Source organism: Schistocerca gregaria, chromosome 3 (genome assembly GCF_023897955.1).
Source record: "Schistocerca gregaria isolate iqSchGreg1 chromosome 3, iqSchGreg1.2, whole genome shotgun sequence".
In the NCBI taxonomy this organism is placed as follows: Eukaryota; Metazoa; Arthropoda; class Insecta; order Orthoptera; family Acrididae; genus Schistocerca; species Schistocerca gregaria.
In genome coordinates, this window is record NC_064922.1 from 846,599,543 (window position 1) to 846,618,968 (window position 19,426).

At 44.5% G+C, this 19,426-nt stretch overlaps 1 protein-coding gene across 1 annotated transcript in view; it reads right to left on the minus strand.

Annotated features, from left to right (window-relative positions):
• The window catches only part of LOC126354752 (proton-coupled amino acid transporter-like protein pathetic), a 144,862-nt gene that overhangs the window by 4,139 nt on the left and 121,297 nt on the right, over positions 1–19,426 (minus strand). The window contains exon 9 of the mRNA XM_050004632.1: positions 2,294–2,463. Within this exon, the coding sequence (XP_049860589.1) occupies positions 2,294–2,463 (170 nt within the window). The remainder of the gene's footprint in view (positions 1–2,293; positions 2,464–19,426) is intronic.

The window sequence follows — 19,426 nt, forward strand, 5'->3', positions numbered from 1 at the left end:
ATAATGAACATGTCTTGCGCCAGTCTCGCGACATTTAGAAACCGATGTCATTTTGCTTTCTACGTGAGCTTTGGCGCCATTGCAATTAAAAACCAATGTTACTTAGCATGTTAAGCGGTTTTTGGCTTCAGGAAAATTAAAAATCGATTTTTGCCATCCAATATGGTACGACCTTGCTGTGGTGGATGGGCTTACCTAAATAACACTGCCACCACTGTTGATGGCCGATTTTGTGCAATCATGCACATTTTTGGAAATATGTGGTAAGGTCTTATGGGACCAAGCTGCTGCAGTCGTTGGACCCAAAGCTTACGCACTACTTGCTTTAACATAAAACGCTAAGGACGACACACACCCATACCGAAGGGAGGACTAGAACCTCCGACGGTGCAACCGGGTGGACCGTGCCGAGGCGCCCTAGACCTCGTGGCCCATGCACATTGACCAGCATCAATGGTGTAATGTGAAAACTCAAACCTTAGCCGTCAGATGGCGGTATTGCGATTCATGTGTCGTTTGTAACCGACCCTATTTACGGTAAGACGCTTGAAATTGAAATTTGTGGTGAGGTCTTACGGGAACAAACTGCTGAGGTGATCGGTGCCTAAGAATAAACACTACTTAATCTAAAACTAAATTACGCCATGGAGAACGCACGCGCCCATGCCCGAGAGAGGATTCGAACCTCAGAGGGGGGTAGCCGCACGGACTGTGACAAAGCGCTACCCCGCGCGGCTAGTAAGACGCTTCCAGCGCCATGTATTGGTAATATTTTCGTCGAGTTGCACGACGTTTCCCTCTACGTCGGTAACACGCTACTCAATTTTGACGTATTTCTCTTGCTACAGCGTTTTGAAACTGGATCTTCAATTACGAGCACTGTATCCTGAGCAACTTTTAATGTGTTTAGTCACCAGTTGAGTTCAAATTTGGGGCCTGTTGTAATCATTAATTTACATCCTGCAGGAGTAAACCATGTAACTGAGCAATGTGGAAACTTGTAGACATATACGCTGAAACGCCAAAGAAACTGGTATAGGCACGAGTATTCAAATACAAAGATATGTAAAAAGGCAGAATATTGCGCTGCAGTAGGCAACGCCTATATAGAACAACGAGTGTCCGGCGCAGTTGCTATATCGGTTACTACTGCTACAATGGCAGGTTATCAAGATGTAAGTGAGTTTCAACGTGGTGGAGCACGAGCGATGGGTCATAGGATCTCCGAGGTAGCGGTGAAGTGGGGATTTTACCGTACGACTAGTTCACGAGTGTACTTTCAATATCAGAAATCTGGTAAAACATCAGATCTCCGATATCGCTGCGGCCAGATCCTGCAAGAATGAGACCAAGGGCGACTCGAGAGAACCTTCCGAACACTGCTGCAGATTTCAACGATCGACCATCAACAAGTGTGAGCGTGTGAACCATTCAACGAAATATCACCGATATCAGCTTTCGAAACACAAAATCCACTCTTTCACCCCTGATGACTGGTCGACACAATGGTTTACACCTCGCCTAGCCCCGTCAACACCGACATTGGACTGTTGATGTTTTGTCTTGTCGGACGAGTCTAGTTTCAAATTGTATCAAGTGGATGGACGTGTACAAATATGCAGACAACTTCATGAATCCATGGACCCTACATGTCAGCAGGGAACTGTTCAAGTTGGTGGAGGCTCTGTAATGGTGTGGGGCGTGTGCAGTTGGAGTGATACGGGACCCCTGATATGTCTACGTATGACTGTGACAGGTGACACGTACTTGAGCATCCTGTTTGATCACCTGCATCCATTCATGTCCATTGTGCATTCCGGCAGATTTGGGCAATGCGGCATCTCACATGTCCAGAATACTGCAGTGAGGCTCCAGGAACACTCTTCTGAGTTTAAACACTTCCGCTGCAAGCAGACACCACAGACATGAACATTATTGAGCATATCTGGGTCGCTTTTCAACGTTGTGCTCAGAAGAGATTTTCACCCCGTCGTACTCTTACGGATTTATGGACAGCCCAGCACGGTTGATGGTGTCAGTTCCCTCCAGCACTACTACAGCCATTAGCCGAGTCCATGCCATGTCGTGATTCGGCACGTCTGCGCTTTCGCGGGGGCTCTACAGGGAGGGGGCAGGGGTAGGGGGGGGGGACTAATCAATGGATTGCCAATTCAAACAAATACTTTATTTCTTGAGATAAGAGCTCGCTTCGTAGGGCTTCTTTCTAGGCTCGTGACAGGTATGCCAGCAAGAATGCTGGTGCAGGCCGGGTTGTAGTACGCTGCTCGCTCACCTGTGCCTAGGACTCCGACAACCCGCATGCCGTACTCCAGGAGGTCGAGGCGTTTCTCTGGCACGCGGTCCTTCACCATCTGCAGCACGATTCCCACGGCCACGTGGAACTGCAGCGGGTACGTTAACAGCACCGCCAGTCCTATCAGGATCTTCACCGCTTGCGCCAGTCTGCAAAACAACGGAAATGTCACCACAGCCAGGAGTGCTGCGACCAACAGAGATCCAAGTACCTGTTCTGTGTAAGTTCTCATTAGACACACATAGCTCAAGTGCAAGTACGAGGAGAGGCAATACTCACCTCATGCATAAGGACAAAAATATAAGTTTGAAAGATCACTGCAATGTAATGTGAAATGCTCACTGCCTAACTGTTACATGTACTTCGACGCTAGGGGCGACGTCAGTGCCATCTACCAGCCACTGTTTGTGAGCATCACAGATGCTGAAGCTGTAAATTGTGTCTGTAGGTGCTTGAAACTGAAGGGCTACACATTTCAGTTTGGACGAAGCTGTTTGGTGCTGCACGCTGCACTACAACACAGTTATAATACTCAGACTGTAACGGTGCGAATAGGTATTCTGTCATAACTTGTAAGATCCGTGGCGCATAGACAAGAACAATGACAGACAATGTTAGGAAGTCAACAGCTGTTCACCTCAGATATTTACAGAACGATTTAAGGTTTCTGAACTCTGCTTCCATCCAGATGAATACAACAAGCTGGAGGTCGAAAACATTTTGAATAATCATTTTTTAAATGTTGTAGAGAAAATAGGATCTAAATTTTCATTAAAAGAAGCAAGGCAGTTAATGGAAGAGGCCTTACCCACACCATTTGATACAACTGAAATTCCACCCACCTCTCCATCTGAAATTAGGAAGATAATAAACCCTCTCAAGAATAAAGGCTCACATGCGATTGATGACATTTCCAGCAGGATAATAAAAGCTTGTTGCCAAGAAACAAGTGGGATTCTTAGCCAAATATATAATAGCTCTCTGAATCAGGGTACTTTCCCAGATAGACTGAAGTATGCCATGGTTATACAACTGCATAAAAAAGGAGATACGTCTGATGTCAACAACTACCGCCCTGTCTCTCTTTTGACTGCATTATCCAAAATTCCTGAAAGAGTAATGTATTGTAGAGTAGCATCACACCATTGTAAAAATAAAGTTTTGACAAAATGTCAGTTTGGTTTCCAGAAGGGTTTTTCAGCGGAAAATGCTATATATACTTTCACTAATGAAATATTAAATGCTCTGAGTAACCGGAAGTCACCCGTTGGGATTTTTTGTGATCTATCAAAGGCTTTTCATTGTGTAAGTAATGGAATACTTCTATATAAGCTCACGTACTGTGGTATAAATTGGAAAGTGCTCAAATGGTTTAAATCATACCTAACGGGAAGAATGCAGAAAGCTGAAATAAACAATTTACATAATATGCAAAAAAACTGGTGATTTCTCAAACTGGGTAACAGTCAAGAATGGGGTGCCGTAAGGTTCGGTCTTGGGTCCTCTGCTGTTCTTAATATGTATTTATGACTTGCCATTCTATATTCATGAAGATGCAAAGCTGGTACTTTTTGCCTATGATACAAGTATAGCTATCACACCCGACAGACAAGAAATAACTAGTGAAATTGTAAGCGATGTTTTTCAGAAAATCATTATGTGGTTCTCTGCAAATGGGCTGTCATTAAACTTTGACAAAACACAGTATATACAGTTCCATACAGTAAGTGGAATGACCCCATTAATAAATATAGACTTCGATCAGAAATCGGTACCTAAGGTAGAATATTCAAAAATTTCTAGGTGTATGCATTGATGAGGGGTTGAACTGGAAAAAACACACTGAGGAATTGCTGAAACCCTTGAGTTCGGCTACTTATGCTATTAGGGTCATTGCAAATTTTGGCGATATACCTCTGTGTAAATTAGCTCACCACGCCTATTTTCATCCTCTGCTTTCGTATGGCATCATATTCTGGGGGAACTCATCATTGAGTAAAGAGTGTTAATTGCAAAAAAGCGTGTAATCAGAATAATTGCTGGAGCTCATCCAAGATCATCCTGCATACACGTATTTAAAGAGCTAGCAATCTTCACCGTAGCCTCACAATATATATATTCACTTATGAAATTTGTTATTAATAATCCGAACGAATTCAAAAGTAATAGCAGTGTACATGGCTACAACACTAGGAGAAAGGATGATCTTCACTACTCAAGGTTAAATCTAACTTCGGTTCGGAAGGGGCTAAATTATGCTGCCACAAAAGTCTTTGGTCACTTACCTAATAGCATCAAAAGTCTGACAGACAGCCATATAGCATTTAAAAGGAAATTAAATGAATTTCTTAATGGAAACTCCTTCTACTCATTAGATGAATTTTTGGATACAGTAAGTGGGTAACTCCCCAACCACAAAAAAAGAGTGTCATGTAATATTTTGCCTAATGTAATATCTTGTATAGACACCTTCTATTAACCTGACACGTTCCACGTCATTACGAAGTGTCGTATTCATGATCTATGGAACAAGTACTAATCTAATCTAATCTAAATCTAATCTAATCTAATCTGAGAAGGTCCTCACTTAAAGAGGCATACTCTCTTATGATAACTATATTAATTTCAAAAACATGTTTTTCAAACTTGCGTATTAAAATAGAAAATTTGGAAATTTGTGGTAAGACCTTATGGTACCAAACTGCTGAGGCCATCGGTCCCTAAGCTTACATACTACTTAATCGAATATACAGAGTTACGCTAAGTACAACACACACACCCATGCCCGAGGGAGGACCCGAACCTCCGACGGGGGGGAGCCGAACGAAGCGCGACAAGACGCCTGAGACCGAGCGGCTATACCGCGTGGCTTGAAATACAACTATAGTAATTTCTGCTGCTAGTATCGTAGTTTTAAAAGAGTTGAATCCAACGACATTTTATTCTTAAAAATGTGGTGACTAATTTAAGAGAAAGTGCAGTATTTCAAACCTACAATGTGTTTGTTTCGACCATGAAGCCGATTGCTACCTTATGCGGAAGTTTGCATTTTCGTACCCAAGTAAAGAAATACGTCACGTGGGACGAGGAGGAAACGGTACTCCACCGCCAGAAAAAAAAAAAGTGTTTCAAATGGCTCTGAGCACTATGGGACTTAACTTCTGAGGCCATCAGTCCCCTACAACTTAGAACTACTTAACCCTAAGTAACCTAAGGACATCACACACATCCATGTCCGAGGCAGGATTCGAACCTGTGGCCGTAGCGGTCGCGCGGCTCCGGACTGTTGCGCCTAGAACCGCTCGGCCACTTCAGCCGGCGCCAGGATATCGGTGTGAAAGGTGCGCAGAGGAAATATAGCTTTCGTTATGTGTAGATCGTTCACGTGTTCGAGTGCCGGTACTACGAAAAGAATTAATGTTCGTCACGAATTAAGAGAGATTCCAGATATGTTATTTCTTCGCGGATAATCGAGAAGTAACGCGAAGAGGATTTTTCACGTAGAAGTATCCAGGTAGACGGTGTCCAATTAGACTGACGATTCAGCGAATGTGCAAGAAATAGTTACTGGGCGAGTCCTGGAATACTACACACAGGACAAGGAGCAAGTCTAGAACGAGTGGAGTGAACGAAATAGATGCTCTAGCAGCTGCCTTTAAAAGAAACCGCGTGCACGAGAAAAATTGTGAGTGCCTCTAGAGTACATATTTTAGCTTCCATCTGTACCACGTGTCACTTCATCAGCAGATCAATAGCGGGGTTGCACGAGACGCTTGGCATTCAGTCGGTCGATCCTGATAGGACATTATGACAGTAAGGTCTTTCGTCAAGTAATTCTCGTTAACGATGTGGCCACCTTTACATATCATGCAGCGATGAATGGCAGAAATATGCATTATTGGGCCGTTGAGTATCGGCAGTGGGAGCCAACACGGCCGACCCACGCAGTATTCTCGCCGGGAAGCGATATATGAACGTCGAGAAGGTTCTGGATGCGTGGGCGGAGGAATATTGCCTCAAATTCTCCAACTTAAGATGTAGATCACTTGCGAGGACGACTCTTCACTGAAAGTATGGGACCGACATTTTTCCGGATAAGAGAGAGATGCAAAGCAATTTGAATCGCTTTCAGATCTAACGAGCGTTCTTTTTGTAATTGGAGAGCAGGGCCAGAGGCATGATAAAGGAATTAATTTTATACCAAACCGAAGGTGCCCATAGAAAAAGATCTAGTACAAATAATAGTTACTCCTTACTGAAACGAGGTTATAAGTAAGAGTTCCTTTAGTTTCCGGTGAGAAGGCAACTTTGTGTGCAAGGCCTTTTGACACTGCCGACATCGAAATTTTGCTTGCCAAACTGCGCAGCCTCAATTTCTCGCCAACTGCTGTGCAATGGTTTCTTTCGTACGTGATGTCTTGCCAGCAATGCTTCACGTCTAGCGTCATAAAATGACAATGGAGTCAGATGGTATCAGCTATCCGCCAGGGCTCGTTATTAGCTCCTATACTTGTTTCAGTATACGGCAACGATGAGTTATCAGTTTTGTCCTACTGCAAATACCACACGTACACTGATGACCTCCACTCTTATCTAAGAGCAAAACCAACAAAACGGTTATCGAGAATCTCAACACCGACCTGTGTGCACTGTCGAAATGAGCACAGGACTGGTGGTTAAAGCTCAACCCATTTAAAACCTAATCGACATTACTTGGCCACTCGACGCTTATTAGAACGAAATGTCGGAAATGTGTGCCGCCTTTAATGCTGAGTGGAACAAATATGGAGATTTCTTCTTCAGCAAAAACACTAGGAGTAATAATAGATGAAATTTTAAATAGGACCGAGAACTAAGCTGCAGTGTGCAAGAGGGTATCAGCATCCCTCCGTGCTCTACAAAAATAAAAAAATCTCGTCCCTCCTGACCAGAAAAAGAAACTTGTACAAATACTTATACTGCCAACGATTGACTACAGGGATGTTTTCTTCCAAAGCCTTCGTCAGCAGAGCTCACGGCACCTGGGAATGGTAATGGAAGCCTGTGTTACTTATATCTGTAATGTTTGACTCTCGGATCACATGTTACAATCATATGAACAGCAATCCTGGCTGCGTGCTGGAAAGCGCAAAGGTTTCCATACCCTCTGCCTTCTCTACTGTCTTATCAACATAAACTGTCCCTCACATCAGTCCTCATCCTTAACGCTCTTGTGTGAAGAACACGGCAGAAGCTGTCGGTCCCATCAGAGGAAGATACTTTCTGACCCACTGCGTCGTTCAACAACTTTCGTGAAGGCCTTTTCATTAGCAGGAACCTAGCTCTAGAATAACATCTGAAGCTTCAGAAGATAGTTAATGACATATCTACTAATGTGATGCTAAGTATCATCGCTGTTCCTGTAAGCATTGGTTACCCCTGTAAATACTTTCCCACTGCATTGTTAGCTGGTGCAGTCTGCTCAAATTACTTGTCCCCAGAACTCGCTGTATCAGAACACATACATTTTGTACACCTATAAATTCTTTTTATGTCTGTCACTATCATTATGGTTATTATTGACATTATTATTATCATTATTAGTGGGAGCAGCAGCAGCAGCAAACGCAGTATAAGGACTGCCAGTATTCATTTTATCAGTTCGCAGCAGGTTTTATATACTCATATCGTCACTATAGACACTTAAATCATTTTAATGCTATATGAATTTGGATTCTGTAGGAATGTTGGAACACCTAAGGCAATACTGACCCTTCCACTCATCTTAGAAAATAGATTAAGGAAAGGCAAACCTACGTTTCTAGCATTCGTTGACTTAGAGAAAGCTTTCGACGACGTTGATTGGAATACTCTCTTTCAAATTCTGAAGGTGTCAGGGGTAAAATACAGGGAGCGAAAGGCTATTTACAATTTGTACAGAAACCTGATGACAGTTATAAGAATTGAGGTGCATGAAAGGGAGGCAGTGGTTGGGAAGGGAGTGAGACAGGGTTGTAGCCTATTCCCGAGGTAATTCAATCTGTATATTGGGCAAGCAGTAAAGGAAACAAAAGAAAAATTCGTAGTAGGTATTAAAACCCGTGGAGAAGAAATAAAAACTTTGAGGTTCACCGATGGCATTGTAATTGTGTCAGAGACAGCAAAGGACCAGATAGAGTAGCTGAACGGAATGGGCCGTGTCTTGAAAGGAGGATATAAGATGAACATCAACAAAAGCAAAACTAAGATAATGGAATGTAGTAGAATTAAATCGGGTGATGCTGCGGGAATTAGATTAGGAAATGAGACGCTTAAAGTAGTAAATGAGTTTTGCTATTTGGGGAGCAAAACAACTAATGATGGTTGAAGTAGAGAGGATATAAAATGTAGACTGGCAATGGCAAGGAAAGCGTTACTGAAGAAGAGAAATTTGTTAACATCGAGTATAGATTTAAGTGTCAGGAAGTCGTTTCTGAAAATATTTGAATGGAGTGTAGCTATGTATGGAAGTGAAACGTGGACGATTAGTAGTTTAGACAAGAAGAGAATAGAAGCTTTCGAAATCTGGTGCTACAGAAGAATGCAGAAGATTATATCGGTTAAAATGGCTCTGAGCACTATGGGACTTAACATCTGAAGTCATCAGTGCCCTAGATGTCGAACTACTTAAACCTAACTAACCTAAGGACATCACACACATCTATGACCGAGGATTGATTCGAACCTGCGACCGTAGCAGTCGAATGGTTCCGAAGTGAAGCGCCTTGAACCGCTCGGCCACCGCGGCCGCCGGATGGGTAGATCACATAACTAATGTGGAGGTATTAAATAGAACTGGAGAGAAGAGAAATTTGTGGCACAACTTGACTAGAAGAAGGAATCGGTTGGTATGGCATATTCTGAGGCATCAAGGGATCATCAGTTTAGTATTGGAGGGGAGCGTGGAGACTACAAATCGTAGAGAGAGACCAAGAGTTGAATACACTAAGCAGATTCAGAAAGATGTAGGTTGCAGTCGATACTGGGAGATGAAGAAGCTTGCACAGGATAGAGTAGCATGGCGAGCTGCATCAAACCAGTCTCTGGACTGAAGACCACAACCATAACAGTGAGTATTATAGTTTTAATTCCTAGGTAACTATGACGTAAAAAAGTACTTTATGTGTGAAATTCTTGTCCGATGTAAGATATACGAGTAAATAAATAAACAAACGACGACGAAGCGGAACAATTATACTGAAATTAATGATGGAAAGAACAATTGAATAGCAACAAGGCGCCCCATGGCAGTATTGTTGGAGGTGTTTCATTCCAGCAGCAACTATAATTCCCTGGTGTTAGCGATGGGAACGCCGCTCTGCAGACTGACTTACGCCTCAAATACGGACGAGCTAGTGACTCTTGATGCCGTCTTCCCGACATAATCGAAATCGCTTAGTGGCGAAGACTGACGTAAAGAGATTTTACGAGCCATATAAAAGCTGTAAATTCCTTGTGGCAGGACTAGGATTTGGTTCTCTCTGCTCTGGCGCAAGGCACAGTGGTAGTTGGGGAAGATCTTTGTTCCACACTGAGCTGACAAAAGTCGTGGGATGACTCCTGCAATCGTGTCGGATCTTTTTTTTCACTTGTTGCTCTGACTTTGCGACTCACCACCTAATTGCTTAAAGTGGGTCTTTGTTGACCACTTGGCCGCTGCGATCGGTATACGGGCGCTGATATGGCTGAACCTCCACACCAGTTCCCGCATCCGATCGCACCGTTGCCCCCATGTCCCGCCACGTGGAGGCGGGTCACAGCTGGTCGTGTTTTGTTTTATCTCTTTTATTTAGTTTTCTTTTACTTGGCTATCATTGTTTGCTGTTTATCTTTCTTTTCTTTATGACAGCTTTCCCAAACCGTCATAACCGTCTAACACAAATTTACATGAAGTTTAAATTTTCAAAAAGAAATAAAAAGATATAGTTTAGAATGAAGAGGAAGAAAGAAGATAGGAAAGGAAGAAGTTTATAGTCCGTCCACCCTGGGGAACTGCGGATGAAATCTTGGAATTAGTCGTCAAGCCATTGATCCTCAGTTTCCAATCCTTAGCTTACCGTCGGATCTCCATTTTCCCGGCACAGAGCAGCAACTCGACATGGCGTGGACTCAACAAGTCCCCTGCAGAAATATTGAGCCATGCTGACTCTATAGCTCTCTATAATTGCGAAAGTGTTGCAGGTGCAAGGTTTTCTGCACGAACTAACCTCTCGATTCTCTCCCATAAATATCCGATGCGATTCCTGTCGGCATATCAAAGTGGCTCGAATTTTCCAGAATGTTCTTCAAACCAATCTCGAACAACTGTGACCTGGTCATAATTCCATAGTTGTTTGGGAACATGAAGTCCATGAATGCCTGCAAATGACCTCCAAATACCCGAAGATTCCCTGCCAATGATCGTAGATTCAGTTGGAGCATAGGACCCAGTCCATTCCGTGTAAACAGAGCCCACGCCGTTATGGAGCCACCATCAGCATGTACAGTTCCTTGTTGCCAACTTTGGTCCATAGGTTCGTGGGGTCTATGTTGCACTCATCACTACAGTCAGCTCTTACCAACCAAAATCGGGACTCGTCTGCCCCGGCCGCGGTTTTCCAGTACTGTTGGGTCCGACCGATACGGTCACGAGCCTACAAGAGGTGCTGAAGGCGATGTCGTGCTGTTAACAAAGGCACTAGCGTCGACCTTCTCCTGTCGCAGCCCATTAGCGCGAAATTTCGCTGCATTATCCTAACGGATACGTTCGTCGCAGGTCCACATTGATTTCTGTGGTTAGGTCACGAGCTGTTGCTTGTCTGTTAGCACTCACAATGCTACGCAAACCTTGCTGCTCTCGGCTGTTAAGTGAAGGCCTCGGCCACCGTGTTGTCAGTGGTGACAGGCAGTGACTGAAATTCGATATTCTCACCACACTCTTGACACTGTGGACGTCGGAGTATTGAATTCACAAACGATTTTCGAAACGGAATGTCCCACGCATCTAGTTCCAACTACCATTACGTGTTCAAAGTCCGACATATCTTGTTGTGCGGCCATAACTACGGCGGATATTTTTTCACATAAATCACCTGAGTACAAATAGCAGCTCCGTCAACGCACTGCCCTTTCATACTTTGTGTACGCGATACTACCGCGTTCTGTATACGTACATACAGCTATCCCATGACGTTCATCACTTCAGTGTGTGTATTCTTTGAAAAAGCCGTACTGCTACAGAGTAAATGAGTTCCTGTCAGAAGATAAATTTCTTCTGATTGTTCCAACGATGGAAATATGTCCCTGGCTAAAGCAATTGTACTAAAGCAGCTGTTTTTTTTCCTGTCTGTGTTACTGAGAGAGCGGATCGCTGATCGTCCTATTAGAAAACTACAAACAGGTAGTTCTTGCTGGATCCTAGACCTCCAGTGAGCGGGGTAAGGCGCAATGCTAAGGTAAGTGCGATTAATTGCAGGTTTGTTAGGATGCTATCTGGTCTCCATCGAAAGTGTTCATATTGGTGTTTCTGTCACTCAACATGTTTTACAGGACTGAACACGCCGTAGTATAAAGTGATCCCCGACAAGGGCAGTAACTGGGTAATCTTGCATCCTCTACCAACATGAGGTTGATTAGGCTGCCCGTACCAATTTGTTTTGTGCATCCCGCAGTGTTATACTTCCCTTTCATAAACCATGCACGAGATTTAAAAAAAGAAAAAAAAAGGAACAGGACCTTTCTGTAGGTAATTTAATGTAGTGTAGTTTTCGAGTTATTCAAGAAAGACGTACGAAAGAGATCTTCAAACGCATCACATTTCCCAAGAAAAATGGCTCAAATGGCTCTGTAGGGACTTATCATCTGAGGTCATTAGTCTCCTAGAACCTAGAACTACTTAAACATAACTAACCTGCCTGAGGCAGGATTCGAAACTGCGACCGTAGCAGCAGTGCGGTTCCGAACTGAAGCGCCTAGAACCGCTGGGTCACATCGGCCGGCTCACTTTTTCCACATTCAGCACCCACTGATCAGCATTCGTAGCACTATCTCCTACAGCTGTACAAACATTTTGCTGCTGCACGAATTATTTCCCACATTTGACTTTTTTTTGTCTTCATTGACCGGCTTAGTCAAGAACTTAAAAATTGTAAAACTGATGTTTGAGTAAATTTTACCCATCAGTTTTGTGAATTTTAACAGCATAAAATAAGCATGGAAATGGAAATGGAAAAAAGAACACATTGACACCGGTGTGTCAGACCCACCATACTTGCTCCGGACACTGCGAGAGGGCTGTACAAGCAATGATCACACGCACGGCACAGCGGACACACCAGGAACCGCGGTGTTGGCCGTCGAATGGCGCTAGCTGCGCAGCATTTGTGCACCGCCGCCGTCAGTGTCAGCCAGTTTGGCGTGGCATACGGAGCTCCATCGCAGTCTTTAACACTGGTAGCATGCCGCGACAGCGTGGACGTTAACCGTATGTGCAGTTGTCGGACTTTGAGCGAGGGCGTATAGTGGGCATGCGGGAGGCCGGGTGGACGTACCGCCGAATTGCTCAACACGTGGGGCGTGAGGTCTCCACAGTACATCGATGTTGTCGCAAGTGGTCGGCGGAAGGTGCACGTGCCCGTCGACCTGGGACCGGACCGCAGCGACGCACGGATGCACGCCAAGACCGTAGGATCCTACGCAGTGCCGTAGGGGACCGCACCGCCACTTCCCAGCAAATTAGGGACACTGTTGCTCCTGGGGTATCGGCGAGGACCATTCGCAACCGTCTCCATGAAGCTGGGCTACGGTCCCGCACCCCGTTAGGCCGTCTGCCGCTCACGCCCCAGCATCGTGCAGCCCGCCTCCAGTGGTGTCGCGACAGGCGTGAATGGAGGGACGAATGGACACGTGTCGTCTTCAGCGATGAGAGTCGCTTCTGCCTTGGTGCCAATGATGGTCGTATGCGTGTTTGGCGCCGTGCAGGTGAGCGCCACAATCAGAACTGCATACGACCGAGGCACACAGGGCCAACACCCGGCATCATGGTGTGGGGAGCGATCTCCTACACTGGCCGTACATCTCTGGTGATCGTCGAGGGGACACTGAACAGTGCACGGTACATCCAAACCGTCATCGAACCCATCGTTCTACCATTCCTAGACCGGCAAGGGAACTTGCTGTTCCAACAGGACAATGCACGTCCGCATGTATCCCGTGCCACCCAACGTGCTCTAGAAGGTGTAAGTCAACTACCCTGGCCAGCAAGATCTCCGGATCTGTCCCCCATTGAGCATGTTTGGGACTGGATGAAGTGTCGTCTCACGCGGTCTGCACGTCCAGCACGAACGCTGGTCCAACTGAGGCGCCAGGTGGAAATGGCATGGCAAGCCGTTCCATAGGACTACATCCAGCATCTCTACGATCGTCTCCATGGGAGAATAGCAGCCTGCATTTCTGCGAAAGGTGGATATACACTGTACTAGTGCCGAGATTGTGCATGCACTGTTGCCTGTGTCTATGTGCCTGTGGTTCTGTCAATGTGATCATGTGATGTATCTGACCCCAGGAATGTGTCAATAAAGTTTCCCCTTCCAAGGACAATGAATTCACGGTGTTCTTATTTCAATTTCCTGGAGTGTATATCGTTATATTAGTGAGGTCGTGTGACTGCGAAACTACTGTGCTTGTAAGGGTTAACTATGAATCGAATTGCCAACGTTTTAGTGTTTTCCTTTCATTACCCTCACGAGCACGTTTAAGAATTAGAATGTTAACGAAATACCCGACTACTCTGGTGCTGTAATAGCCCAATCAGAGGAGAAAGAAAAAGGTCGAATGTGGGAAATAATTCGTGCATTCATAAGTTCTTTTTTACAGTAGTAAGAAGGCGTGCCCCAACAACACACTGCATATTCCTGACCACTCGCTGCTGACTGTAGCAGTGGGCATGCGTCTTTCTTGAGCAATTTAAAAACCGCGGCCTCCAACAAAAATGTACCAAAAATGGTCCAAATGGCTCTGAGCACTATGGGACTTAACATCTCAGGTCATCAGTCCCCTATACTTAGAAGTACTTAAACCTAACTAACCTAAGGACATCACACACATCCATGCCCGAGGCAGGATTCGAACCTGCGACCTTAGCAGCATCGCGGTTTCGGACTGAAGTGCTTGAACCGCTCGGCAACAGTGGCCGGCAAAATGTACCCAAACACAGAATATAATTACATTAAATTTTCCATAAAACGGTCCTGTTCACTTTTTGTATTCGACTAATAGTTTAAGAGTGCTTTATGAAAGCCAGATATACAATGACGGCACAAAGGAACTGGTACACCTCTCTAATATCGTGTAGGGCCCCCCTAGCACGTAGAGTGTCGCAACACGAAATGGCATGGACACGACTAATGTCTGAAGTACTGCTGCAGGGAACTGACACCAAGAATCCTGCAGCGCTGTCCATAAATCCGTACAAGTACGAGGGGGTGGAGATCTCTTCTGAACAGCATGCTGGGAGGCATCCCACATATGCGCCATATTGTTCATGTCTGGGGAGTCTGATGGCCAATGGAAGTGTTCAAGCTCAGACTAGTGTCCCTGGAACCACACTGTAGCAATTCTGGACCAGTGGGGTGTCGCAGTGTGGTGCTGGAACTGCTCAAATCTGTCTACATGAACTATGGACATGAGGCGATCAGACATGATGCTTACGTACGAGTCACCTATCAGAGTCGTATCTAGACGTGTGAGGGGTCCCATATCGCTCCAACTGCACATGCCACACACTATTACAGAGCTCCCACCAGCTTGAACAATCCCCGGCTGACGTGCATGGTCCATGGATTCCTGATGGTGGTGGTGTTGGTGGTTAGTGTTTAACGTCCCGTCGACAACGAGGTCATTAGAGACGGAGCGCAAGTCCGGGTTAGGGAAGGATTGGGAAGGAAATCGGCCGTGCCCTTCCAAAGGAACCATCCCGGCGTTTGCCTGAAACGATTTAGGGAAATCACGGAAAACCTAAATCAGGATGGCCGGAGGAGGGGTTGAACCGTCGTCCTCCCGAATAAGAGTCCAGTGGGACTCCTGAGGCTGGCTCCATATCGTACACGCCCATCCGCTCGATACAATTTGAAAAGAGACTCGTCCGACCAGGCAACATGATTCCAGTCATCAATAGTGCAATGTCGGTGTTGACGGGCATAGGCGAGGCGTAAAGCTTTGTGTCGTGCACTCATCAAGGGTACGCGAGTGTGCCTTCGGCTCGGAAAGCCTATATCGATGATGTTTCTTCGAATGGTTCGCACGCTGACACTTGTTGATGGCACAGCATTGAAATCTGCAGCAATTTGCGGAAGGTTTCCACTTCTGTCACGTAGAACGATTGTCTTTAGCCGCCGTTGGTCCCGTTCCTGCAGTATGTTTTCCCGGCCGCAGCTTTCGGAGATTTTATGTTTTACTGGGTTTCCAGTCGGCCGCAGGTTCGAATCCCGTCGCGGGTATGCCCTTAAGTTAGTTAGGTTTAAGTAGTTCTAAGTTCTAGGGGACTAATGACCTCAGAAGTTAAGTCCCATAGTGCTCAGAGCCATTTGAACCTTTCCGAAATTCGCGGTACGTTCGTGAATTGGTCGTACGAGATATTCCCCACTTCATCGCTACCTCTAAGATGCTGTGTCCCATCTCTCGTACGCCGACTAAAACGTTGAAACTCACTTAAATCTTGATAACCCACCATTTTTGCACAGTAACCGAACTAACAACTGCGCCAGACACTCGTTGTCTTGTATAGGTGTTTCCGACCGCATGATCTTATTCTGCCTGTTTAGATATATCTCTCCTCCCCCCCATGAACCATGAACCTTGCCGTTCGTGGGGAGGCTTGTGTGCCTCAGCGATACAGATGGCCATACCGTAGGTGTAACCACAACGGAGGGGTATCTGTTGAGAGGCCAGACAAACATGTGGTTCCTGAAGAGGGGCAGCAGCCTTTTCAGTAGTTGCAGGGGCAACAGTCTGGATAATTGACTGATCTGGCCTTGCAACATTAACCAAAACGGCCTTGCTGTGCTGGTACTGTGAACGGCTGAAAACAAGGGGAAACTACAGCCGTAATTTTTCCCGAGGACATGCAGCATTACTGTATGATTAAATGATGATGACGTCCTCTTGGATAAAATATTCCGGAGGTAAAATACTCCCCCATTCGGGTCTCCGGGCGGGGACGTCGTTATCAGGAGAAAGAAAACTGGAATTTTACGGATCGGAGTGTGGAATTTCATATCCCTTAATCGGGCAGGTAGGTTAGAAAATTTAAAAAGGGAAATGGATAGGTTAAAGTTAGATATAGTGGGAATTAGTGAAGTTCGGTGGCAGGAGGAACAAGACTTTTGGTCAGGTGAATACAGGGTTATAAACACAAAATCAAATAGGGGTAATGCAGGAGTAGGTTTAATAATGAATAGGAAAATAGGAATGCGGGTAAGCTACTACAAACAGCATAGTGAACGCATTATTGTGGCCAAGATAGATACGAAGCCCACACCTACTACAGTAGTACAAGTTTATATGCCAACTAACTCTGCAGATGACGAAGAAATTGAAGAAATGTACGATGAAATAAAAGAAATTATTCAGATAGTGAAGGAAGACGAAAATTTAATAGTAATGGGTGACTGGAATTCGAGTGTAGGAAAAGGGAGAGAAGGAAACATAGTAGGTGATTATGGATTGGGGCTAAGAAATGAAAGAGGAAGCCGTCTGGTAGAATTTTGCACAGAGCATAACTTAATCACAGCTAACACTTGGTTCAAGAATCATAAAAGAAGGTTGTATACATGGAAGAATCCTGGAGGTACTAAAAGGTATCAGATAGATTATATAACGGTAAGACAGAGATTTAGGAATCAGGTTTTAAATTGTAAGACATTTCCAGGGGCAGATGTGGACTCTGACCACAATCTATTGGTTATGACCTGTAGGTTAAAACTGAAGAAACTACAAAAAGGTGGGAATTTAAGGAGATGGGACCTGGATAAACTGAAAGAACCAGAGGTTGTACAGAGTTTCAGGGAGAGCATAAGGGAACAATTGACAGGAATGGGGGAAAGAAATACATTAAAAGAAGAATGCGTAGCTCTGAGGGATGAAGTAGTGAAGGCAGGAGAGGATAAAGTAGGTAAAAAGACGAGGGCTGCTAGAAATCCTTGGGTAACAGAAGAAATATTGAATTTAATTGATGAAAGGAGAAAATATAAAAATGAGATCGACAGGAAGTGCAAAATGGCTAAGCAGGGATGGCTAGAGGACAAATGTAAGGATGTAGAAGCTTATCTCACTAGGGGTAAGATAGATACTGCCAACAGGAAAATTATAGAGAAGAGAACCACGTGTATGAATATCAAGAGCTCAGACGGCAACCCAGTTCTAAGCAAAGAAGGGAAAACAGAAAGGTGGAAGGGGTATATAGAAAGTTTATACAAGGGCGATGTACTTGAGAACAATATTATGGAAATGGAAGAGGATGTAGATGAAGACGAAATGGGAGGTAAGATACTGCGTGAAGAGTTTGACAGAGCACTGAAAGACCTGGCTCGAAACAAGGCCCCCGGAGTAGACAACATTCCATTAGAACTACTGACGGCCTTGGGAGAGCCAGTCATGACAAAACTCTACCAGCTGGTGAGCAAGATGTATGAGACAGGTGAAATACCCTCAGACTTCAAGAAGAATATAATAATTCCAATACCAAAGAAAGCAGGTGCTGACAGATGTGAAAATTACCGAACTATCAGTTTAATAAGTCACAGCTGCAAAATACTAACGCGAATTCTTTACAGACGAATGGAAAAACTGGTAGATGCGGACCTCGGGGAGGATCAGTTTGGATTCCGTAGAAATGTTGGAACACGTGAGGCAATACTGACCTTACGACTTATCTTAGAAGAAAGATTAAGAAAAGGCAAACCTACGTTTCTAGCATTTGTAGACTTAGAGAAAGCTTTTGATAATGTTGACTGGAATACTCTCTTTCAAATTCTGAAGGTGGCAGGGGTAAAATAAAGGGAGCGAAAGTCTATTTACAATTTGTACAGAAACCAGATGGCAGTTATTAGAGTCGAGGGACATGAAAGGGAAGCAGTGGTTGAGAAAGGAGCGAGACAGTGTTGTAGACTCTCCCCGATGTTATTCAATCTGTATATTGAGAAAGCAGTAAAGGAAACAAAAGAAAATTTTGGAGTAGATATTAAAATTCATGGAGAAGAAGTAGAAACTTTGAGGTTCACCGATGACATTGTAATTCTGTCAGAGACGCAAAGGACTTGGAAGAGCAGTTGAAAGGAATGGACAGTGTCTTGAAAAGAGGATATAAGATGAACAGCAACAAAAGCAAAACGAGGATAATGGAATGTAGTCATATTAAATCGGGTGATGCTGAGGGAATTAGATTAGGAAATGAGACACTTAAAGTAGTAAAGGAGTTTTGCTATTTAGGAAGTAAAATAACTGATGATGGTCGAAGTAGAGAGGATATAAAATGTAGACTGGCACTGGCAAGGAAAGCGTTTCTGAAGAAGAGAAATTTGTTAACATCGAATATAGATTTATGTATCAGGAAGTCGTTTCTGAAAGTATTTGTTTGGAGTGTAGCCATGTATGGAAGTGAAATATGGACGGTAAATAGTTTGGACAAGAAGAGAATAGAAGCTTTCGAAATGTGGTGCTACAGAAGAATGCTGAAGATTAGATGGGTAGATCACATAACTAATGAGGAGGTATTGAATAGGGTTGGGGAGAAGAGAAGTTTGTGGCACAACTTGACAAGAAGAAGGGATCGGTTGGTAGGACATGTTTTGAGGCATCAAGGGATCACAAATTTAGCATTGGAGGGCAGCGTGGAGGGTAAAAATCGTAGAGGGAGACCAAGAGATGAATACACTAAGCAGATTCAGAAGGATGTAGGTTGCAGTAGGTACTGGGAGATGAAGCAGCTTGCACAGGATAGAGTAGCATGGAGAGCTGCATTAAATCAGTCTCAGGACTGAAGACAACAACAACAACAACAGATATATCTCTGTATTTGAATACGTAGCTTTTTTGGCCCTTCTCTGTAACATTGCTGGT